The sequence below is a fragment of the Oncorhynchus kisutch genome, linkage group LG15 (genome assembly GCF_002021735.2).
Source record: "Oncorhynchus kisutch isolate 150728-3 linkage group LG15, Okis_V2, whole genome shotgun sequence".
In the NCBI taxonomy this organism is placed as follows: domain Eukaryota; kingdom Metazoa; phylum Chordata; class Actinopteri; order Salmoniformes; family Salmonidae; genus Oncorhynchus; species Oncorhynchus kisutch.
In genome coordinates, this window is record NC_034188.2 from 73,889,158 (window position 1) to 73,913,534 (window position 24,377).

General features: G+C 42.8%; 2 protein-coding genes across 14 annotated transcripts; one reads left to right on the top strand and one right to left on the bottom strand.

Moving 5' to 3' along the window:
* The first annotated feature begins 30 nt into the window (after nt 1-30).
* Nucleotides 31-9,248, top strand: LOC109906107 (AP-1 complex subunit sigma-3). 13 transcript variants are annotated; one of them, XR_004203189.1, is made up of 7 exons: nt 64-1,496; nt 1,887-2,062; nt 3,403-3,600; nt 4,351-4,459; nt 7,921-8,061; nt 8,136-8,186; nt 8,370-9,248. XR_004203189.1 is itself a non-coding variant. In XM_031791088.1 (7 exons), exons 1-6 carry the CDS (start codon nt 1,075-1,077, stop codon nt 8,169-8,171), a joined length of 603 nt encoding a protein of 200 aa, XP_031646948.1. In that variant the 5' UTR covers nt 64-1,074; the 3' UTR covers nt 8,172-8,186; nt 8,370-9,248. The 13 variants fall into 13 exon arrangements, 11 of the variants coding, with proteins under 11 accessions (XP_031646952.1, XP_031646948.1, XP_031646945.1 ...); XM_031791088.1 differs by lacking the exon at nt 3,403-3,600 and having other exon boundaries at nt 64-1,128; nt 1,410-1,496; XM_031791092.1 differs by lacking the exon at nt 3,403-3,600 and having other exon boundaries at nt 31-1,496.
* A 10,101-nt stretch (nt 9,249-19,349) lies between these two features.
* LOC109906106 (secretogranin-2) lies at nt 19,350-23,328 on the bottom strand. Its single transcript, XM_031791095.1, has 2 exons — nt 23,128-23,328; nt 19,350-21,890 (listed from the first exon to the last, which is right to left on the bottom strand). Exon 2 carries the CDS (start codon nt 21,876-21,878, stop codon nt 19,728-19,730), a length of 2,151 nt encoding a protein of 716 aa, XP_031646955.1. The 5' UTR covers nt 21,879-21,890; nt 23,128-23,328; the 3' UTR covers nt 19,350-19,727.
* Between the last annotated feature and the right edge of the window lie 1,049 nt (nt 23,329-24,377).

Genomic DNA, 24,377 nt, shown 5'->3' on the forward strand with positions numbered 1-24,377 from the left:
GAATGAATGTTAAAAAACATTCCTGCTGAATCTCCAATAGGTTTGCATGGCACATTCAGGAGTTGCATGCACAGCATTTCAAATTAAATTTCAACGACCGCATATTTCAGTAACAGAAGAAAATTAAATCAGGGAATTATTGATAATAATTATGGGGGAACTGAGACTAATTGTCGGTTTTTATAGGCCTTTAGGCTACAATAGAAAAATCCAAAAGAACACGCAATATGTCTGTCGCTGGAAGTGAAATAATAGACGCACATAACTTGGCTTGACAAACAGGATAATATCTATATTTGATCATAAACCAGTTAGTAAAGTACTACAATGCACCTTGCCCAGGAACCTCCTGTGAAAGGTGTGAACCAATTCCGACCAAGCAAAGCAAAAAACGGGGCGCGGCACAGTCAAGACTAGAGAAGGTATGGTTTCGCAACTTAACCCACAGTCAAGACTAGAGAAGGTATGGTTTCGCAACTTAACCCACAGTCAAGACTAGAGAAGGTATGGTTTCGCAACTTAACCCACAGTCAAGACTAGAGAAGGTATGGTTTCGCAACTTAACCCACAGTCAAGACTAGAGAAGGTATGGTTTCGCAACTTAACCCACAGTCAAGACTAGAGAAGGTATGGTTTCGCAACTTAACCCACAGTCAAGACTAGAGAAGGTATGGTTTCGCAACTTAACCCACAGCATTGTGGGAATTTGACGTTGCCAGTCCCTATGTACCGGTTTTACGCAAGAATGTAGTTAACATATTTTCCCTCAACTGTTGGCCTTACTCTCACATTGCAGCTTCACGATGGTGAGTAAAATGTCTGCTTTTGGTTCCATGTTTTGACATTTTACAGGGGAAGTACATTCTCTCTATCGAACATGCACCTGTCCAAAAGGTGAGTAGGCTACAGTAACGGTGTTGTCAATGGCACACCCAGTTGATTTGGCAGGTTGTCTCCACCTGTTTGCCCGGACACTACAGTAGCTTAAAGAAGCGTTGCTGGCTGGCACCACTGAAACCACCTCTCCCACTTGAACAGTTGTGCCGTCTGTCTTGCATAAGAAGCTGTTTATCGATGGGTTGTTGCACAATGTGTTGTTTTCATACTAGAACGTTTCGAAAGTCATGTGTAAGTTATAGTTTTGCTAAAACTGTCCATTTTTTTAGGCTGATTTTGTGGAGATCGTGAAATATCGTTTTTGTCTTGCACAACAACGTGGGTGGGTATACTTTGTGGACGTTCCAACAGGAGTCTGTTCCAAAAACTTCGTAAATAACAAGGTTGCCAACAAACGACACATACAAAGTTGTATAGTGGCAGAATAAGATGCATATATTTTAATACTTTTACATTTTCATGGCATCCTATTTGTGAATAGGGTAACGACAATTTTTTTTTTCACTCACCAGGTTTATCGCGAAATGTCTGCCCTCTCTGGTAGTCTATGGACAAACATTAAGAATAAGCGATGTGGAGAGTTGATGCCTATTCGACAGGTAATTAGCTAGGTGAATTGATCGTGCAACTTTGTATGCTTTGTTTGTTGGCAACCTTGTACTTTACGAAGTTTTTGGAACAGGTTCCTGTTGCAACGTTCCACAAATTATACCCACCCCAACATCCACGTATCAGTTAGAAGTGTTGTTTTGAATTGTGGTTTGGATTCCAACACATCAACTAGGCTTAAGTGTGTAATTGTGGGGTGTGTTCAAAGTGTCTGAGTGTGTGAGTAGCCTGCATGAATATGTCCATTCATGTGTTACATGAGCATACTATGTCTGAAGAAATACACTCAATCTGTTGCCTACAATAATATCCATTCTAGTCATTCTATTTTTACAATTTGGGTCCCATGCTAGTCAACTTCCTGCCCCCTCCCCCCTCAGATGTACTTCCTGCTACTGTTAAGCCGGCAGGGGAAGCTGCGACTGCAGAAGTGGTTCACTCCGGTGACAGAGCGAGAGAAGAAGGTGACCAGGGAAATGACTCTGATGGTGCTGGCTCGCCCTCCCCACTCCTGTAACTTCCTCCTCTGGAGGGACCTCAAGATTGTTTACAAAAGGTGACTGAGGAAGCAGAACCTCTCTCTGGGTCTGGATCTGTCTGTGGTTTACCTTCGATCTCTTTCTCTTATATCCCTTCTCGCTGTCTCTGATTTTCTTTATTTGACAGATTATTTGTTTTCCTATTTTTGACTTCTGTGTTTCCTTCTTTTGTCTTTTTCTCTGTTGACCCCCATTGCTGTCTGTGTTTAGCCCCTCTCACTATTGTCTCTGGGCTGGAACAGACTATGGTGCCTGTGTACTGTACTGTACTGTAGAGGGAGGGAAAGGAGGAGGGAATTGGGTAGACTGGAACCATCCTTGGCCCCTTTATTAGTGTTTCATGTTTAACCTCCTAAACCCCTTCCTCCTCATCAGTCCGCCTTAGACACACACGGCACACGCTCAAGTGAAATATACACTGATTGTACAACACATTAGGAACACATTCCTAATATTGAGTTGCACCTGCCTTTGCCCTCAAAACAGCCTCAATTCATCAGAGCATGGACTCTACAAGGTGTCGAATACATTCTACAGGGATGCTTCCCACAGTACTTGTGTCAAGTTGGGTAGATGTCCTTTGGGTGGTGAATCATTCTTGATACACACGGGAAACTGTTGACAGGGAAAAACCTTTGCTGACACACTCAAACCGGTGCGCCTGGCACCTACTACCATACCCCGTTCAAAGGCACTTAAATCTTTTGTCTTGTTCACCCTCTGAATGGCACATATACACTTATGACAGTCATAAATACCTCTTCTCCCCCCTTTTTCCTCTCTCTACCCTACTGACGTTACATTTGCAAAACCCTTGGTTAAACATATAGATTCTGGGAGCATCAGAAGGTGGGTGAAAATAAACTATATTCTGGTAATCCAACTAATGGAACATATGCGGTGGTACTTAATGAATATGATGTCAGTTCTGTTGTCATCTGAGACATTCTCATCAATGATAAGATGACATAAACTCTACAGTGGAAAGTCTACACAGCAGAGTTATCGGATTCACATGGAATTGTTGTTCAATTTAAATGTTTGAATATGAAATTATTTGTGATGGGATGAAATATGATTTTAGCTTCTAAAATGTGAGATTTGGGTTTTTATAAGATGGGGCTCTGCTCAATCAGTGGCCCGCCCCTGTGAAGGGACATGGGCTATAAAACGTTTCAAACACGCCCTCCTCTCCCTTCCTATATAAGCCCTTGACGACAATGTAACCTCCTGTTCCGAGGATGCAGGACGACGGTCCGATGTCAGAATGGTTCAGATAATAACTACAGAATGAAGCCAACATCAGCGTGAGCTTGGGTTGCGAATGGTATGAACTTTGAACTCTTATTCACTACAGAAGTGATACCTCCTAGCCGTTGAGTTAGCAACAGCAGCTGCAAACGCCGGGTTGGGAAGGAACAGACAGAGTATCCCGTCTACCACACAAAGACGTTACTACAACATATCCAATTGACAACCAGAGACATTCTTCAAAGGACTAGGTTGGGCAACACGGCCTTCCATCTACCACCAACCTACTGAAGCGCAGCTCAGAGTAAATATTTATTGCGTTTTCCTTTTCCAAATGGGCGGTAATTTCGAATGCATAAGATACTGTATTTACGATAGCACAGCTTCGGCCTTTGTTCCTCAGTCTTCTCGCTCTTTCACTCAAACCCAGCCCTTTTCTTTTGTGTAACAAGCTGTCATATCTGTTCCACCCGCTAGGGACGTTTTCCTTTATGACGTAATTTGTAGTCAAGTTATGATTTAATTATGTGTATGTGTAATTCTGTGTGATTAGTTAGGTATTTAGTAAATAAATAATTAAACCCAATTTTGTATTGCTGGTTCAACTTGTTAGCCAGGGTTCGTGCAGATAACCAAGAATTTACAACTTTCACATGAGAATGAATTAAGATGAAGATTAATGTTGACTGCTATTGATGTAAAATATTACTAGGTCTTTCAGAGTTTATTCGGAAGATAACAGCTCTAAATATTATTTTGTGGTGCCCGACTCTCTAGTTAATTACATTTACATGATTAGCTCAATCAGGTAATATTTTAAAAATTATTTTATAGAATAGCATGTCATATTACTTAATTCGGCATAGCCAAAGACACAACAATAGCTTTCAACTGGTCAGTCTATGTCATGGAAAGAGCAGGTGTTCCTAATGTTTTGTACATGTAAATACATAACAGACAAGCAGATTGTTTTTAACCTCTATGGTAAAGTGACTCCCTTGCATATAAACATAACAACTGTAACCCTGTTTCTTGACTCTCTGCTCCCTTGCAGGTATGCCAGTCTCTACTTCTGCTGTGGTCTGGAGGACCAGGACAATGAACTGTTGACCCTGGAGGTGTTGCAACGATATGTCGAGCTGCTGGACAAATACTTTGGCAACGTAAGCATAATGTACAGGCAATGTAAGGGATAGTTATTGTCAGGTTAAGCTCTCGCTAGGGGAAAGGTTCAATAAAACAAGGGGAAAGTATAGGTTAAATTGATGAATAGAAACTAAATGTTAAAGTCTATGTTTTTACAGTATTTTCAACATTGTATACTCTTAATGGTGCCTATTGCCTCTCATTAATGTTCTGTTGCCCTGTCTGCTCTGTGTTGCCCTGTCTGCTCTGTGTTGCCCTGTCTGCTCTGTGTTGCCCTGTCTGCTCTGTGTTGCCCTGTCTGCTCTGTGTTGCCCTGTCTTGCCCTGTCTGCTCTGTGTTGCCCTGTCTGCTCTGTGTTGCTCTGTGTTGCCCTGTCTGCTCTGTGTTACCCTGTCTGCTCTGTGTTGCCCTGTCTGCTCTGTGTTGCCCTGTCTGCTCTGTGTTGCCCTGTCTGCTCTGTGTTGCCCTGTCTGCTCTGTGTTGCTCTGTGTTGCCCTGTCTGCTCTGTGTTGCTCTGTGTTGCCCTGTCTGCTCTGTGTTGCCCTGTCTGCTCTGTGTTGCCCTGTCTGCTCTGTGTTGCCCTGTCTGCTCTGTGTTGCCCTGTCTGCTCTGTGTTGCCCTGTCTGCTCTGCTGCAGGTGTGGGTTGGATATCATCTTTAACTTTGACAAAGCCTACTTCATTGTGTGTGTGTACATGATTTACTATACTTGTGAGTATCAGAAGTCCTCACAAGAAGAGCAAACCAACTAACATTCTGAGAAGTGGGGACATTTTGCCAGTCATAACTTGCTGTTTGGGGTTAGGGAAAATAGGATTTTAAATGGGAATCAATTATTGTTCCCCAAAAGGTCCTTACATGCAGGGGTGCAACTTTGGTTTTAGGAGTGGGGGGGGGGGGGGGGGGGACAATGAGTGTGGATTCTACCATGTTTATGAATAATCCTTAATTAATCGTGAATAATAATGATGAGTGAGAAAGTTAGTCTCATAAATATCAAACCTCCAAGACATGCTAACCTCTCACCATTACAATAACAGGGGAGGTTAGCATTTTATAGAATGTTCTTTGGATGGTCTTAAACTGCAGTAATTTATGTCTGAGATTATATGAACATGACGAAGCATTCAAACACATCTGTATCCATTCATCATCATCATCAGTCTCCCAGGTCATCCTCACATTTTTGTTTTATGTTTTGTAGTCAGGAAAAGCCTCTTAACCCTTGATATAGTTTGGAAATCAACTTTAGAGGTTAATCAGCCTGCCTTAAAATAGTTTAAATCTTTGAAGCTTCTGGCTTGTCTGGTGTTTACTGCACAAAGAGAATAAAATGTTGCATCTGCGAAAGCTCCTCAACATCACAGACTGGTCTTCCCTGGCTACCTGACCCTGCTGAGACCCATGTCACCATCTGATCCTTATCCGATGAGGCATGACAAATAATTACCTTGTTGTACAGTTATACATTATATTATCCAAGAATAGAATCAATGGTTCAATAACTGAAGTGACCATTATTCCCAGATCCCAGACTGTAGCCTACCCATCAACTCAAGATGGAACTTTGTATCCATTCACTGATTCTTATAATATACTGCAAAATTCACCTGAGCTCTGAAGATTGGCCATCCCTGGCTGTATGAATTTGCTGGGACACCTGTCACCATCTGATTATGCTAAGAAGAGCATAGTGTTGTGTACTGACTGTGCACTGTGACAGTGAAGCCTGTAGAGCTGTTTATACCGTGTCGGTATAACAAGTAGGAAACTAACAGATCAATAATGTTACATTGCTATATTGACTGTGATTGGGGTAAAAATAAGATCTAATGTTAGCCAACATTTGACTAGCTCTAATGGCACATCAACTGGAGAAAACAAACAAAGGCTACCAAACATTTTCATACTCACAGCAGCTGTTATATACTGCTACCAGAGGCTAGAGCTGAACTGGCTGTGGTAGCTAGGAGCTAGCTCTAGTTCATTCACTTCAGACAGAAATTCAGTCGAGGGGGGATGAGACATTAGCTAACGTTACATGTCAGTTACACTACTAGCTCATCACTGGGAATAAGTATTTTTTTTTTCCTGTTAAGTCAAACAGCAGTTTGCTTGCTTTTACAACCTGAAGAAAAATCACAACACACACAGACAACTGCTACCTCTGTTCGCGTGCTCTGTGGCAGGGATGCCAGTTCTAGCAAAGATTGTTAGAACAATGACCACTCAAAACCCACCCAGAAGGCCTGAAAACGAACCCATTGTTTTTTTCCAAAGCAAGAGAGGTGTTGCCACATTTATACAATAAACCCTTTTTCCATAATGTTATCGAACGAATTAGGAAGGAATTGGAACGACTAGAAGCAAAATTAGAATTTCATCAAAACAATTATTGCAAATAAATAATTATATGATTAAACAATAAGGCACGAAAGGGTATGGTACAGTGCATATCTTGTTACGTTACAGCCTTATCCCTCCTAAATCTGCACACACTACCCCATAATGACAAAGCAAAAACAGGTTTTTATAAATATATTTTAAAAATTAAACAAAAATATTTCATACGGATTGGCAGGGATACACTCTAACTCGCAGACATAATTTACATACTAAGCATTTGTATTTAGTGAGTCCGCCAGATCAGAGGCAGCAGGAATGACCTGGGATGTTCTCTTGATAAGTGTGTGAATTTGCCGTTTTCCTGTCCTCAAAGCATTCAAAAAGTAACGAGTACTTTTGTGTGTCTGGGAAAATGTATGGGGTAAAACGACAGCACATGTAACAGGGTTATATTGGTGATTCCCCTTGCCACTATATTGTTAAGTCAATGGGTTTTTGGTTTTAGTTTTGTCTTGCCTTCACCTACTCAACATGGCATCTTATTGGCTGGTTTGCGTAGCTTGCTTACAAGGGAGGATTCAGTTAGAATCGTCCCAGTGAACAAGCACCAAACCAGCGGTAAGTTGTTGGTTGCAAAGCACTGTACGTCAGAAGTGATTTTTTTATACTCCCAAGTGATGATTTAAATGTACAATTTATATCAATTTGTTTGTAAATGTTATTCGAACATCACACAAGATGCAGCATTTTTTGGTGAATATTTATTGTGCATTTTGTAGAGAATTCCCGCTAATACTAGCTAGCAACTTACTATGTCTGGTGGTGGGGGGGGGGGGGGTCTGTATATTTTGTACCGTGCATGAGTGCAGAGTTGGATGGTGAGCTGTGCATCGCATGATGTGGAATTTTGTGCTGTTCCTATCAGAATAAAGCTCCATGACTGGTGCTACAAGTTGGAGTTCGTGTCGATGATTGATTGTACACAACGCAAGAAGAGTACTGTTACACATAGTCATACGCACGTCCTGTAGCACACCATCTCTTTCTGCAGTCCCCTACAACCCTGCCTCATTCTTTGGCCGATCTTGGGAGTGAGTGACTCATCGATATCCTTCAACTGTGTGTGGCGCAGGTGTGTGAGCTGGACATCATCTTTAACTTTGAGAAGAAGGCATACTTCATCCTGGATGAGTTCCTGGTGGGAGGAGAGATCCTAGAGACCTCCAAGACAGCTGTGGGCATCGCTATGGAGGAGGCAGAGACACTACAAGAGGTGACCCACACACAGTCACTTAAGTGTGACACTTGCCCAAATATTTCAATATGTTTCTTCTGTTCTCTCAACAGACAATGGAGGAGTATATGAGTAAACCGACCTACTGAACCAATAACAGGGACGTGAGTCGAATCTTAAGACCGAAGAATTATTTTCTCAATAAGTGCCACAACATTTCAAAGAAGATTTATTCTTAAGATACTCTTCCATTCTGACAGAATACATGGTCTGTTTTATATAAGCACTTTCTAATATTATTAGTCTTTTTTAAAAACTTTTTACTCCTTTTTCTCCCAAATTGGTAGTTCCAGTCTTGTCCCATTGCTGCAACTCCCGTATGGACTCGGTCAAGAGCGATGTGTCCTCTGAAACGCAACCCCTCCAAGCTGCACTGCTTCCTGACCCAGCCGCACCAATGTGTCGGAGGAAACGGTGTACAACTGGCGACTGTGTCAGCGTGTGTGCTCCCGGCCCGCCACAAGGAGTCACTAGAGTGCGATAGGACAAGGACATCCCGGCTGGCCACACCCTCCCCTAACCCGGATGACACTGGGCCAATTTTGCGCCGCCTATTGGGTCTCCCGGTTGTGGCTGGCTGCGACACAGCTCGGGATTGAACCTGGGTCTTTAGTGACGCCTCAAGCACTGCGATGCAGTACCTTAGACCGCTGCACCACTCGGAAGGCCCCTATAAGCACTTTCTGAAAGATGCATTAGGAGTTTTATCATTTAGGAGTTCATTTTAAAACAGAGTTTAACTTTGAGATTTATTTTTAAATGTGTTATTAGTTAAAATTATTTTATAATTACAAATTTGATAGGATCACATATGTTTTACAGTAATTGTAGCCTGCTTTGCTTTATCTGATTTTTAAGCAAATATGTTATTTTAGCATATTGCTGCTGCATTTTCAAATGTTTTAATTCAGTTGTGAGTTGATCCAAGGATTGTAAACCACAACTTCTTACCACTTTGAAAGTCACATTTATTATTTTAATTCTATGTTGGTTAACATAGCCACTGCCTGCACAAACGTGATAGTGCCTTATTGTAATATTTCTCAGTTGGCAAGATAGAGCCAGATGGTTCTAAGATTGAAGCTAAAGGTTGACATTTTGGAAAGTGATGCCTACTCAGTGCCGTTAAAGTTGTACTGTCTGAATAAATAGTTTTGTTTCCAGAATAGTCTGTCATTTTAAATGTTAGAGTATGTTGTTTCCACTTGTTGAAAATTGATCATCTCTTGGTTTTATTAGTGGAATTGACAAGGACTACCCTGTTCGCCCCAGGCTAAGAAATTAGTCATCGTTCTGAGTGAAGCCTTACTTGAAATACAGACTAGATCCATGAGAGAGAATTTAGTACTTACAGGTATCCAAGGGTAAGAAGGAGAAGTTCCTGAATCTACAGTTAGAGACTTTGTCCTTACAGCGCTTCAGATTCCACGCGAAGCTATCGATACAATCCAACTTGAACGTGTACACTTCGGACAGAGAGGGCAGAGGTATGAACGCCTAATCGTTGCCACACTTCTTTCTTTAAAGATAAAATTATGGGTAAAAGACTTGCTGGCATGAATGACCAGTTCCCGAAGGAAATTGCAGAACGGCATAAAGTTCTGTATCCAATTTTCAAGGAAAATAGATTGAAAGGGAAACACTCTCGTCGATAAACTGTTTATTGATAACCAGTTGTTCAGAGACACAAAGACTACTCAATGGCTATTTTAAAAATGACAAAGTTCTCATAGAGGAGGCAAATAAGGAAACGCAATTCTAGCCCAGTTATGGATTGTAATAATACAACAGAAAATAGATATAACTAATTGGAACACAAGCACTAATTCAACATGGTGGAGAAAAACACAGTAAACAGAAGGCGCAGTATGTGTGGATGGATGGTGTGGTGTGTGTTTTTTGGTGTTTGGGAAAGTGTGGTGTTGAGTGAGAAAGAAAATGGTTGCATATCCCAGAACCAAGTTATTTCTGTGAGCAGGGGTTGTGAGAGAGCTTTTGATGTTGTTCAGATGAGGGATATACATTATAAAATAATTATACATTTTATTTATTGTCCTATCGTGGTGAAAGAGTGTTTTAAAATAAATGATACATATAATTTGTTTATTGTCCTATCATTGGGAACTACATTTTAAAAATGAATTCTACATCTAAGACCATTTTATTTCTGGTCCTATATTGATGGAATGGTACACAACGCTATACCCTAGACATTGCTTGACATCATGAATGACCCAGATACTAAGGAGAAGTCCCTTTCTGTTTTATGGGCCTGCTGTAAGCAGCCTGTATGCAGCCAAAATGCGGTGGGAGACTTAGAGCAGCACCGCCCCCTCAAGATTCTGAGCTTGCTTGGCAGAGTTGGTCCTGCAAAGCCCCCTGATGGGAGAGCATAATATACAAGGAAATTCTCAAAGCTGCTAATGAGAACCTTGACGACCTTGTACCTAGCCGGTGGGGATTCTGGTGGGGTGCCCCCACCCAGGCAGTGGCAGTGCTGGCAACTCTAGGTGCAATAACCCATGGGGATGGGGTCACACTCGGACATTCAGAGAGGGGGTATATTATTGTGGCCCTGGTCTGACTGCACGGACATGCTTGGGAATATGGTCACTACGTTTCAGGTGAAGGGGGTATATCTGACCTCCATCATATAGGTTGTGACAATGGTTAATCAAATCTCCCCATTTCTGCCCAGTTTTGCAGGCCTTCTCATACAGCTGCAACTGTATATGCATTTGTAAATCAAGACCTTTCTTGAGTTGGGCTCTAGGATGGTGCAACTGTTGAGAATCTGAGTCTATGGTTGTTGTGGGGAAAAGGGGTTGAGTGTGTGTGTGTGTGTGTGCGTGTGTGTGTTTATCCCACAACTGTTCCAAGGGAGTTAAAGATGTTAGGGACAATATAGGATGATTCACTAACTGTTTGCTAATATAATAATTGCTTGCCATAATGTAATATTGGTAATGGCGAGACTGGTGAGAGGTAAAAATCCTTTGCATAAATTGCCTACATTACTACAAATATTAATAGCTAATTATGGAAAATAAGAAACAGGATTTAAAAATAATTTAAAAAAAAAAAAATATATATATATAGTACAAATCGAGGTGAGGGCGATGGAAATGCATTTGGTGGTTGATCTGCTTCTGTTCTGTGGGTGGCACTGTGCTCTTTCTGAAGGATGGGTCCCGGTCTCTCCGGGGCTATGGGATCCGGGGGGTCGGGGGTGGTCTGCAGGGCATTGGGATGACAACCCAACTCGGGATGAGGAGGGCTATTAGCGGGTGGAATAGTGGGGACCAATTGGAGTTTAACTTAGTAGCAATGCAAATATCATGGTACAGCTATATAGAAACTCAATCATCATGTTACTTTTTAATGGTACGCTTAAAACATATTTTGATACATAGAATTGAAAGTTGTGTCTCATGGTAAGTGGTGAAATAAGTATAGCCAGTTATAATTGTAACGGCTAGGCAGATAATAAGAAAAGACGATCAGTATGTACCTCGCTAAAAGAGAAGGAAAATAATATCTATTGTTTACAGGAAACTCATTCAACAATTTTAGATGAAGTTATGTGGAAAAAGGACTGGGGGGGCGAAATATATTTCTCCTATGGGCAAAGAAATTCAAAAGGGGTGACGATATTAACAGTAATTTTTATCCAAATGTGCAAATTGTCCAAACAGATTATCAAGGTAGATGGATGATTTTGAATATGTTATTGGACAATAAACAGATTTGGCTCATTAACCTACAGTTGAAGACGGAAGTTTACATACACCTTAGCCAAATATATTTAAACTAAGTTTTTCACAATTCCTGACGTTTAATCCTAGTAAAAATTCCCTGTCTTAGGTCAGTTAGGATCACCACTTTATTTTAAGAATGTGAAATGTCAGAATAATACTAGTGAATGTTTTATTTCAGCTTTTATTTATTTCATCACATTCCCAGTGGACCAGAAGTTTACATACTCAATTAGTATTTGGTAGCATTGCCTTTAAATTGTTTAACTTGGGTCAAACCTTTCAGGTGTCCTTCCACAAGCTTCCCACAATAAGTTGGATGAATTTTGGACCATTCCTCCTGACAGAGCTGGTGTAACTGAGTCAGGTTTGTAGGCCTCCTTGCTCTGAACACACGCTTTTTCAGTTCTGCCCACAAATTTTCTATAGGTTTGAGGTCAGGGCTTTGTGATGGCGGCTCCAATACCTTGACTTTGTGGTCCTTAAGCCATTTTTCCACAACTTTGGAAGTATGCTTGGGGTCATTGTCCATTTGCAAGACCCATTTGCGACCAAGCTTTAACTTCCTGACTGACGTCTTGAGATGTTGCTTCAATATATCCATATCATTTTCCCCCTCATGATGGCATCTATTTTGTGAAGTGCACCAGTCCCTCCTCCAGCAAACCACCCCCACAACACGATGCTGCCGCCCCCGTGCTTCACGGTTGGGATGGTGTTCTTCAGCTTGCAAGCCTCCCCCTTTTTCCTCCTAACATAACGATGGTCATTATGGCCAAACAGTTCTACTTTTGTTTCATCTGACCAGAGGACATTTCTCCAAAAGTACGCTCTTTGTCCCCATGTGCAATTGCAAACCGTAAAAAAGTACGTTCATCAATAGGAGACAGAACGCATCTCCTTCCTGAGCGGTATGACGGCTGCGTGGTCCCATGGTGTTTATACTTGCGTACTATTGTTTGTACAGATGAACGTGGTACCTTCAGATGTATGGAAATTGCTCCCAAGGATGAACCAGACTAGTGGAGGTCTACAATCTTTTTCTGAGGTCTTGGCTGATTTCTTTTGATTTTCCCATGATACCAAGAAAAGAGGCACTGGGTTTGAAGGTAGGTCTTGAAATACATCCACAGGTACACCTCCAATTGACTCAAATGATGTCAATTAGCCTATCAGAAGCTTCTAAAGCCATGACATTTTCTGGAATTCTCCAAGCTGTTTAAAGGCACAGTCAACTTAGTGTATGTAAACGTCTGACCCACTGGAATTGTGATACAGTGAATTATAAGTGAAATAATCTGTCTCTAAACAATTGTTGGAAATATTACTTGTGTCATGCACAAAGTAGATGTCCTAACCGACTTGCCAAAACTATAGTTTGTTAACAAGAAATGTGTGGAGTGGTGACTGTGTGGAGTGACTCCAACCTAAGTGTATGTAAACTTACGACTTCATCTGTGTATATATGTATATTTATGTGTGTGTGTGTGTGTATATATAACATTATTTCACCTTTTATTTAACCAGGTAGGCCTGTTGAGAAGAAGGTCTCATTTACAACTGCGACCTGGCCATGATAAAGCAAAGCAGTACAACACAAACCTCTCCACCTCAAGAGTTACACATGGAATAAACAAACGTACAGTCAATAACACAATGGAAAGAATCTATATACAGTGTGTACAAATGAGGTAAGATTAGGGGGGTGAGGCAATAAATAGGCCGTAGTGGCGAAGTAATTACAATTTAGCAAGTAAACACTGGAGGGATAGATGTACAGAAGATGAATGTGCAAGTAGAGGTACTGAGGTACAAAGGAGAAATAAACCAATATGGGGATGAGGTAGTTGGATCGGCTATTTACAGATGGGCTATGTACGGGTGCAATGATCTGTGAACTGCTCTGACAGCTGATGCTTAAAGTTAATGAGAGCGATATGAGTCTCCAGCTCAGTGAATTTTGCAATTCGTTCCAGTCATTGGCAGCAGAGAACTGGAAGGAAAAGCGAAATATACCTGCTGGAGTGCGTGCTATGGCTGAGATAAGGCAGGGCTTTACCAAGCAAAGACTTATAGATGACCTGGAGCCAGTGGGTCTGGCGACGAATATGAAGCGAGGGCCAGCCAACAAGAGCATACAGGTCACAGTGGTGGGTAGTATATGGGGCTTTGGTGCCAAAATGGATGGCACTGTGATAGAATGCATCCAATTTGCTGAGTAGAGTGTTGGAGGCTATTTTGTAAATGACATCGCCGAAGTCGAGGATCGGTAGGATAGTCAGTTTTACGAGGGTATGTTTGGCAGCATGAGTGAAGGATGCTTTGTTGCGAAATAGGAAGCCGATTCTATATTTTATTTTGGATTGGAGATGCTTAATGTGAGTCTGGAAGGAGAGTTTACAGTCTAACCAGACACCTAGGTATTTGTAGATGTCCACATTTTCTAAGTCAGGCAGGCAGGTGCAGGCAACGATCGGTTGAAGTGCATGCATTTAGTTTTCCTTGCATTTAAGAGCAGTTGGAGGCCACGGAAGGAGAGTTGTATGTTGTATGGCATTGTAGCTCATCTGGAGATTAGTTAACAAAGTGTCCAAAGAAGGGCCAGAAGTTTACAGAATGGTGTTGTCTGCGTAGAGGTGGATCAGATAATCACCAGCAGCAAGAGCGACATCATTGATGTATACAGAGAAAAGAGTGTGCCTGAGAATTGAACCCTGTAGCACCCCCATAGAGACTGCCAGAGGTCCGGACAACAGGCCCTCTGATTTGGTCACTGAACTCTGTCTGAGAAGTAGTTGGTGAACCAGGAGAGGCAGTCATTTGAGAAACCAAGGCTGTTGAGTCTGCCGATAAGAATGTGGTGATTGACAGAGTCGAAAGCCTTGGCCAGGTCGATGAATATGGCTGTACAGTATTGTCTTTTATCGATGGCGGTTATGATATCGTTTAGGACCTTGAGCATGGCTGAGGTGCACCCGTGACCAGCTCGGAAACCAGATTGCATAGGGGAGAAGGTACGGTGCGATTCTAAATGGTCGGTGATCTGTTTGTTAACTTGGCTTTCGAAGGTCCAGATTGTCTAGCCCAGCTGATTTAAAGGGGTCCAGATTTTGCAACTCTTTCAGAACATCAGCTATCTGGATTTGAGTGAAAGAGAAATGGGGGAGGCTTGGACAAGTTGCTGTGGGGGGTGCATGGCTGTTGACCGGGGTAGGGGTAACCAGGTGGAAAGCATGGCCAGCCGTAGAGAAATGCTTATTGAAATTCTCAATTATCGTGGATTTATCGGAGGCAGCAGTGTTTCCTAGCCTCAGTGCAGTGGGCAGCTGCTCTTATTCTCCATGGACTTTACAATGTCCCAGAACCTTTTGGAGTTTGTGCTACAGGATGCAAATTTCTGTTTGAAAAAGCTAGCCTTTGCTTTCCTAACTGCCTGTGTATATTGGTTCCTAACTTCCCTGAAAAGTTGCATATTGCGGGGGCTATTTGATGCTAATGCAGTATGCCACATGATGTTTTTGTGCTGGTCAAGGACAGTCAGGTCTGGAGAGAACCAAGGGCTATATCTGTTCCTGGTTCAACATTTTTTGAACGGGGCATGCTTATTTAAGATGGTGAGGAAAGCACTTTTAAAGAATAACCAGGCATCCTCTACTGACAGAATGAGGTCAATATCCTTCCAGGATACACGGGCCAGGTTGATTAGAAAGGACTGCTTGCTGAAGTGTTTAGGGAGCTTTTGACAGTAATGAGGGGTGGTCGTTTAACCGCAGACCCATTACGGACGCAGGCAATGAGGCAGTAATTGCTGAGATCCTGGTTGAAGACAGCAGAGGTGTATTTAGAGGGCAGGTTGGTCAGGATGATATCTATTTGGGGTTGTACCTGGTAGGTTCATTGATAATTTGTGTGAGATTGAGGGCATCTAGCTTAGATTGTAGGATGGCCGGGGTGTTAAGCATGTCCCAGTTTAGGTCACCTAACAGTACGAGCTCTGAAGATAGATGGGGGGCAATAAATTCACATAGGGTGTCCAGGGCACAGCTGGGGGCTGAAGGTGTTCTATAACAATCGGCAACAGTGAGTCTTGTTTCTGGAAAAGTGCATTTTTAGAAGTGGAATCTCGAATTGTTTGGGCACAGACCTGGATAGTATGACAGAACGCCGCAGGCTATCTCTGCAGTAGATTGCAACTCCGCCCCCTTTGGCAGTTCTATCTTGTCGGAAAATGTTATAGTTAGGTATGTACATTTCAGGATTTTTGGTGGCCTTCCTAAGCCAGGATTCAGACATGGCTAGGACATCCGGATTGGCAGAGTGTGCTAAAGCAGTGAGTAAAACAAACTTAGGGAGGAGGCTTCTAATGTTAACATGCATGAAACCAAGGTTTTTACCGTTACAGAAGTCAACAAATGAGAGTGCCTGGGGAATGGAAGGGGAGCTAGGCGTTGCAGGGCCTTGATTAACCTCTACATCACCAGAGGAGGAGTAGGATAAGAGTACGGCTAAAATAACTGGTTGTCTGGTATGTTCGGAACTGAGAGTAAAAGGAGTAGGTTTCTGGACGCGGAAGAATAGATTCAAGGCATAATGTACAGATAAGGGTATGGTAGGATGTGAATACAGTGGAGTTAAATCTAGGCATTGAGTGACGATGAGAGAGCTTTTGTCTCTGGAGACACCATTTAAACCAGGTGAGGTCACCTGGTTACCAGACCCAGGGTGGGAGGTGGAACAACAGGGCTAGCTAAGGCATATTGAGCAGGGCTGGAGGCTCTACAGTGAAATAAGGCAATAATCACTAACTAAAACAGAAATGGACAAGGCATATTGACATTAGGGAGAGGCATGCATAGACGAGTGATCATAGGGACCAGTGAGTAGCTAGGCGAGCTGGAGACATGGCGATTCAGACAGCTAGCGGGCCGGGGCTAGCAGGCTAGCAGAAGGGCCTTAGGGGGACGTCGCGACGGAAGAGTCTGTTGTAGCCCCCTCGGACGGTTACGTCGGCAGACCAGTCTTGACGGATCGGCAGGATTCCGTGTCGGCAGTAAAAGGGGTTCAGGTCAATTGGCAAAATAGGCATTGTAGCCCAAGGAGTGGCTGATGTACCTCTTCAGCTAGCCGGGAGATGGGCCTAGCACGAGGCTAGTTCCAGGTTAACTGATGCTTGCTTCGGGACAGAGACGATAGCCAGGAGTAGCCACTCGGATAGCAGTTATCTCGCTGCGATGATCCAATTGAAAAGGTTCAGGGCTTGCGGTAGGAATCCGGAGATATGGAGATTTGGTGGAGAAAAAGCAGTCCGGTATGCTCTGGGTTGAATCAAGCTGTGCAGACTGGCAGGAGTTGACCGGGCTAAGGTTAGCTGATGACCGCTAGCAGTGACGAACTGACTACTAGCTGACTACTAGCGGGTTCCGGTTCTAAAGTATAGAAAATAGCAGATCCATACCACATTGGGTGAGGCGGGTTGCAGGAGACTATGTTGAAATTGAGGTTAAAAATATATACGAAGAAAAAGAAGATGAATACACGGGTCACAACAAGACAAAGACGTCTGAACTGCTTTAGCAGTTGGTGTGACTGTGTATATATCTTTTTATATATATATATATTGTGTGTGTATGTACAGTTGAAGTCAGAAGTGTACAAACACTTATTTTGGAATCATTAAAACTCGTTTTTCAACCACTCCACAAATTTATTGTTAACAAACTATAGTTTTGGCAAGTCGGTTAGGACATCTACTTTGTGCAAGACACAAGTAATTTTTCCAACAATTGTTTACAGACAGATGATTTCACTTATAATTCATTGTATCACAATTCCAGTGGGTCAGACGTTTACATACACTAAGTTGACTGTGCCTTTAAACAGCTTGGAGAATTCCAGAAAATGTCATGGCTTTAGAAGCTTCTGATAGGCTAATTGACATCATTTGAGTCAATTGGAGGTCTACCTGTGGATGTATTTCAAGACCTACCTTCAAACCCAGTGCCTCTTTTCTTGGTATCATGGGAAAATCAAAAGAAATCAGCCAAGACCTCAGAAAAAGATTGTAGACCTCCACTAGTCTGGTTCATCCTTGGGAGCAATTTCCAAACATCTGAAGGTACCACGTTCATCTGTACAAACAATAGTACGCAAGTATAAACACCATGGGACCACGCAGCCGTCATACTGCTCAGGAAGGAGATGCGTTCTGTCTCCTATTGATGAACGTACTTTTTTACGGTTTGCAATTGCACATGGGGACAAAGAGCGTACTTTTGGGGAAATGTCCTCTGGTCAGATGAAACAAAAGTAGAACTGTTTGGCCATAATGACCATCGTTATGTTAGGAGGAAAAAGGGGGAGGCTTGCAAGCTGAAGAACACCATCCCAACCGTGAAGCACGGGGGCGGCAGCATCGTGTTGTGGGGGTGGTTTGCTGGAGGAGGGACTGGTGCACTTCACAAAATAGATGCCATCATGAGGGGGAAAATGATGTGGATATATTGAAGCAACATCTCAAGACGTCAGTCAGGAAGTTAAAGCTTGGTCGCAAATGGGTCTTGCAAATGGACAATGACCCCAAGCATACTTCCAAAGTTGTGGAAAAATGGCTTAAGGACAACAAAGTCAAGGTATTGGAGCCGCCATCACAAAGCCCTGACCTCAAACCTATAGAAAATTTGTGGGCAGAACTGAAAAAGCGTGTGTTCAGAGCAAGGAGGCCTACAAACCTGACTCAGTTACACCAGCTCTGTCAGGAGGAATGGTCCAAAATTCATCCAACTTATTGTGGGAAGCTTGTGGAAGGCTACCTGAAAGGTTTGACCCAAGTTAAACAATTTAAAGGCAATGCTACCAAATACTAATTGAGTGTATGTAAACTTCTGACCCACTGGGAATGTGATGAAATAAATAAAAGCTGAAATAAATCATTCTCTCTACTGTTATTCTGACATTTCACATTCTTAAAATAAAGTGGTGATCCTAACTGACCTAAGACAGGGACTTTTTTACTAGGATTAAATGTCAGGAATTGTGAAAATCTTAGTTTAAATATATTTGGCTATGGTGTATGTAAACTTCCGACTTCAACCTTGTGTGTTTTCCCCAAAAATGTATGGGTGTTGGAAATGATCTATCCGCAATATTAAAGCTGATCCACCCCTTAAAAACTTAAAATAAATGTGATGTTGTCTTGTTTGTTGCGACCGGCGCTGTCCAAAGTGCTGAAATCATAGAAATAGTATCTCATTCTGTGTGGCTGAAATGTCCATCTTCACATTTGCTCATTATTGTAGCTTTAAATTTACCAAATTGATTTCATTGTTACATACTACTAGCTTATCAGTCAATCAAAGATGTTAGATTGATCAAGAGTTTTTAGATTTTACAACAACAAGCCGAGGCTACATATTGTTATTGCTGACACATTGAGACAGATGGTGTTTTTGTATTTGATATTCTGCAGCCTGTTCACCATCTGTGCGCTCCAATAAGTAAACACTACACAGTAAGGAAAAAATAAAGTCAATGCTTTATTCACCTCATACATTACACATTACCGAACACATGTACGAAATATAAGAGGAGGAACACAAGTGGATGTGCACTGATGTACGGCTAGTATAAAGTGGTCTATTGTAACTAGTGTTGTTCTAGCTAGCCTATCAAAAACATTGAATATTATGCCACACACTCAGTTACAACCACCAATAGGCACTCCCTTGTAGCTACATCAGATCAAGTTCATGTATAAATTGGCTATTAAAGCATGAGCTGTAGTAAATCTAGTGAAGAGACTAAACTCCATTGCATGTATTTACTTTTCAAAATACTTTATTATGATTCCCCCCCCCATCAAAACAATATAATATGGATCTACATCCCCACCATCTACAGTCCTTTGACAGTTTGGGCATAAAGGTCCTTATCTTCGCCCTCTTCAGTCTCTGGGTTCAGATAGTCTAGAATTTTCAGCAGCGTGTCGTCATCCAAGCCCTGCGTTTGTGACACATTGCCCGTGTCCTCCTTGGGATCTGACTGTCTTTTCTGAGGCAGGCTTTTATCTGAGTCCATTTGGTCAAAGTAGTCCTGTATCGCCTGCTCGAACGTTCCCAGCACGAGCTGATGGTCTTGTGAGGGAGGCTGCGAGGTGCGCTTTTTTTGGTTTGCTGTCTGCGGATACTGTGCCAACATCTGGGCAGCCAGATAAGTCGACAGCTCGTCTTCATTGACAGTGTTGTCGTAGTCGTCCTTTCCTTTCTCTGGGACGTTTGGCTCAGAGAACATGTAGTTTTTCTGCTTTCCAGCTGGCGTGTAAAACCTTGACGGCGGGCTTGTATGCTGTTTCTGCTTCTTGATTGCAGGTGCGTTCTGATTTGCCACGCTTCCCAGCCCGAGGATTTTTAGAATGTCTTCTGTGTTTATTTCTTCCGGGATGTTGCTTGTTTGGGTCTCAGGCAGTCTGTTGAAGAATGTCTCTGGAGGGATCTTATTTTTTTGGTGAGAGGAGATCTGAGTTAGTTTGTCCTCTACCCTGGCCAGATCATTAGGTGTCCAAGACTGTGCCTTTGTCCTCAGTGGTGTCCTGTCCTGTTTTGTCATCTCCCCACTCTTCAGCATGTCCATCAGGTCTTCTGGTGGGATTTGTAGTTTCTGGGAGATTTGGATGAGCTGGTAAATGGCCTGTGGATCTACCTTGTCACTGTACTGACTTTGAGCTGCCCTCCTCTCTTCACTCTCCTCCTCTTCTTCTTCTAGCTCTCTCTTCTGCTCCTCCTCTTCTTCTAACTCTCTCTTCTGCTCCTCCTCTTCTTCTAGCTCTCTCTTCTGCTCCTCCTCTTCTTCTAGCTCTCTCTTCTGCTCCTCCTCTTCTTCTAGCTCTCTCTTCCGCTCCTCCTCTTCTTCTAGCTCTCTCTTCTGCTCCTCCTCTTCTTCTAGCTCTCTCTTCCGCTCCTCCTGCTCTGTTTTCTCCAGCACCTTCAGAAGGTAGTAGTCATCTGGGTCATATTCTCTTGGACCTAGCTGACTTGATCGCTTGACCTCATCAATCTCCTCATCATCTTCATTATCATCATCATCATCTTCATCATCCTCCAAGCCTCTGTCGAACTCCTGCCTGTTGTCTTTCTCTTCGTCCTCCTTATCCACCTGCTCCTCTAGGGGCGACCAATCCTCTCCCCCTGTCACATCCTCATAGGCCAGGTTCCTCACCTTGAACATGTCATCATCACCATCATCCTCAGTCTGGCGTTTGTGTCCAGCCTTGGCATTGGCTATCCTCCCCAGTTCCTCAAACACAGACTGCAGATTGGCCAGGTTCTGGGGCGTGTACTTCCCCTCCATGTTCTCATTGGTGCGTTTGAAGGGGCTCTCGCGGACTCTGCCTTCTTCCTCCCCCTCACCGTCCTCTTCATCTTCAAACATCAGCGGGTACTTCCTGTGAGGCCGGCTAGCACGCTGCGTCCACGGATACGCCACGCCCTCTCCCACCTGGCTGTCCTCCTCCTTCGCCGGTCTCCGCCCTTTGCCCAGAGTATGGCGGGCTGCACTGGGCCTCACAGGGGCTGGCTTGGGGCCCTTCTTGGTCTGCTGGAGGGTATTCAGTACCGCCTGTAGCCACTCATGGGTCTTGTTCTCGTTGTTGCCCTCCCCTTCCTCATCATCCTCATCTTGGTCCTGGCCTTGGCCTATATTACTCTGACTGGTCTGGGCAGGAGAGGGTAGCCTCAGCATGGAGAGGAGTTTCTCTGAGTCTGTGTCCATGTTGGTGGTGTCATAGTCTAAGCTGAGGGAAGCCTGCTCCTGTGGGGCTGACGCCCCGGTCTGCTGGCGGAGGCTCTCAATGTACTCCAGGGCCTTGAGCATGTCTGCATTGGGGGGGAGGTAGGGGGTGTCTCCTCGCTGGGGGTCCAGCTCACTGCCCCTCAGTCTGTGTTCTCTGAGAGAGGCCCCCTGGGCACTGCCGGAGCCCAGGAGTAGGAGATGGAGCAGGGAGAGGAGGAAGGCCATCCCTGCAGAGGAGAGCTTGGGGAGTGACGGCATGGTGTCTTCAGCCTGGAGACAGACACAACAGGGAGAGAAGAGTCAGCGCTGACCTTTTAGGTTTAGGATATGAAGATTTTTCACTGGTCAGACCATTATGTACTTATCTGCTCCTGTCACTTCAGTTTAGAGTCTTAATTGATTTCAAACAAGAATATGTTCAAGGGCCGTGCAGTCAAAATCGTGATTTTTCTGTGTTTTATATACATTTCCAGATTAAATTTGTTAATAGACCAATAAGAAAGAGTTCCAAACCTTTCTGCCAATAACAGCTCATTTTCAGTTTTTCCCCTTCCCACTCTGATAGTCCTATAGCAAAAAATTCTTGCTTGAGAAATTGATCTTTGATAAGAAGCTATTTTATTTTATAACAGTTTTAATTGAAAACAATCACAGTAAGGTACTTAATTGCTAGTCAGGAATGATTTGATATTGAGATAACTGCTTCATTGGCCCTTTAAAGATGAGGCCAGTTTAAAGGCTTTTGTAATGATCAGCTCTAATGACCATTACAATTCTGAAATCTTTCATTTTTAGACCTGCCTTTTATTCCCGTTTGATGCTTCAGCTATAGACTCTTAGTGATCTGTATTGAGGTTCTGTCACTCTAGCTGCAGCTTTTACCCACAGAATGAAAACCGCATCTGTTGAAAGCCCAAATGATTGTTTGCAGAGCAGTAATAACATGGGCATTCAGCTCGCCTATAAATCTCATTAGTTTTCAAATTGTTGCTCTCCAGAATGAGTCACAATCCAGTTGTCTTGGTAACCCTTTGGCTGATGCTGGCTGCTGTGGAAACACTACTACCTACACCAAAGACATCTCTAGCACACTCAAACAATGTTGTGTTGCACAAGCCTTTCACTGAGAAAATGCAATGGAACTTTATAATCATGAACCTAATTTGGATACAAATATTGAACACTGCTATTTATAAACCAACTAGTGGATGAATTGGTTTTGAAATCAAAGTGTTGTTTAATTTAGGCTATGTATTATCTGCTTATCCTACATAAACTACAAATTACTTTAGCAAATCACTAAAAACGAAACTATAATAAACTTGACACTATAAAACAGATTATGCATCTCTTCACTGCGGTAGCCCTGTTTGCAATGCATCAGGTTGGTTAAAGATACACGGATTTTAAAATGGAAATTAACATATTAAAATAACTGAAAATAGTACAACTGAATTCCATTTTCTTCAAATAATAATTTCGATGTAGGCCCTATGTAAAATCTTACCTCTGCAAAATAGTTTCAATCGATAGTCGTGAGTGAACTTAGCATCTCTAAGAGCAGGGATTCTCTGTGTTCAGCACCGGGGACAGCTCCTCGGGTTATATGAGGCGCCACCTAACTCGTGCGTCACTGCGACATACGCAATACACGATCCAAAGAAACACACAAACATAATTAGAACTGGTTCACCTCGACGTTCAATTGGAAAGGCTTATGTGATCATGTTATCATCATGTCTAATTATATATTTTTTGTTAACCAACAGCGATGACTAAGTAATTAATATATATAATATCTGGACGGTAAGGTCGTGATTAATTAGCCCACAGCACAATGTCTACTTATATGGTGATAGACCTATACAACTATGTCTACGAGTTCTCCAGATAGGCTAATTATAATCATTTGCTCCAGGGACTTAAGCCTACGTGAGGCATTTTGTAGGCCTATGCTAAATAATGCTGCAATATTTGTGTTTCAAACTAAACATTTGTGTTGGCTATAACAGAAACGCTACACAGCATTTTGGATAATGATGTTGCCCAGTCAAGGAAAAATGCAACATCTATTGATTAAAACATTGGTAGAGCTCAGTTCCTGGTCCCGTATCGGGATTTGCACCTATGTATGCATCAACAAAACGGCGCTGCGGGCGTCCCTCTCGAAAGAGAGGGACCATCGATGACTCACTCACGCCCAAGATCTGCCAAAGAATGAGGCAGGGTGATGAGGACTGCAGAGAGATCGTGTGCTACGGGAGCTGCCTATGACGGTGCAATCGTAAGCCACTGGTCTTTTTATTTTGGTTGCCTGTCAAGTCCTGTCTGGCCCAGGTCAGGGGTACGTCGTCACTTTCATTCATACATTTCCGTGGGGACTCGGCACTCAGATAATTACAGTAGTATGATTTGTTTACTAGGGATCCTGATTCCAGATACGCTTTCAGATATCGCTTCTATTTTGACATTGTAACAATATATTAGGATGGTGTCTCAGTGTGACTGTATGCGTCTGTTGATGTATTTGACTGACCAACCATATTTTGTTTACATTCAGCACATGCCTCCACTTTTCATGTAACTCCCTAATGACTGCATGTACTCGCGCATGTGCAAACACAGACACACACGCCAAGCAGTAAAGGATGTAAGGCTCAAGCAGCTTGGCTAATTGCTTGTGGTTGTGGCTGTGCTATGGGTAAACAGAAACCAATTACCCCTCTGTTCCACCCTCTCCCTCCTCCTACAGCCCAT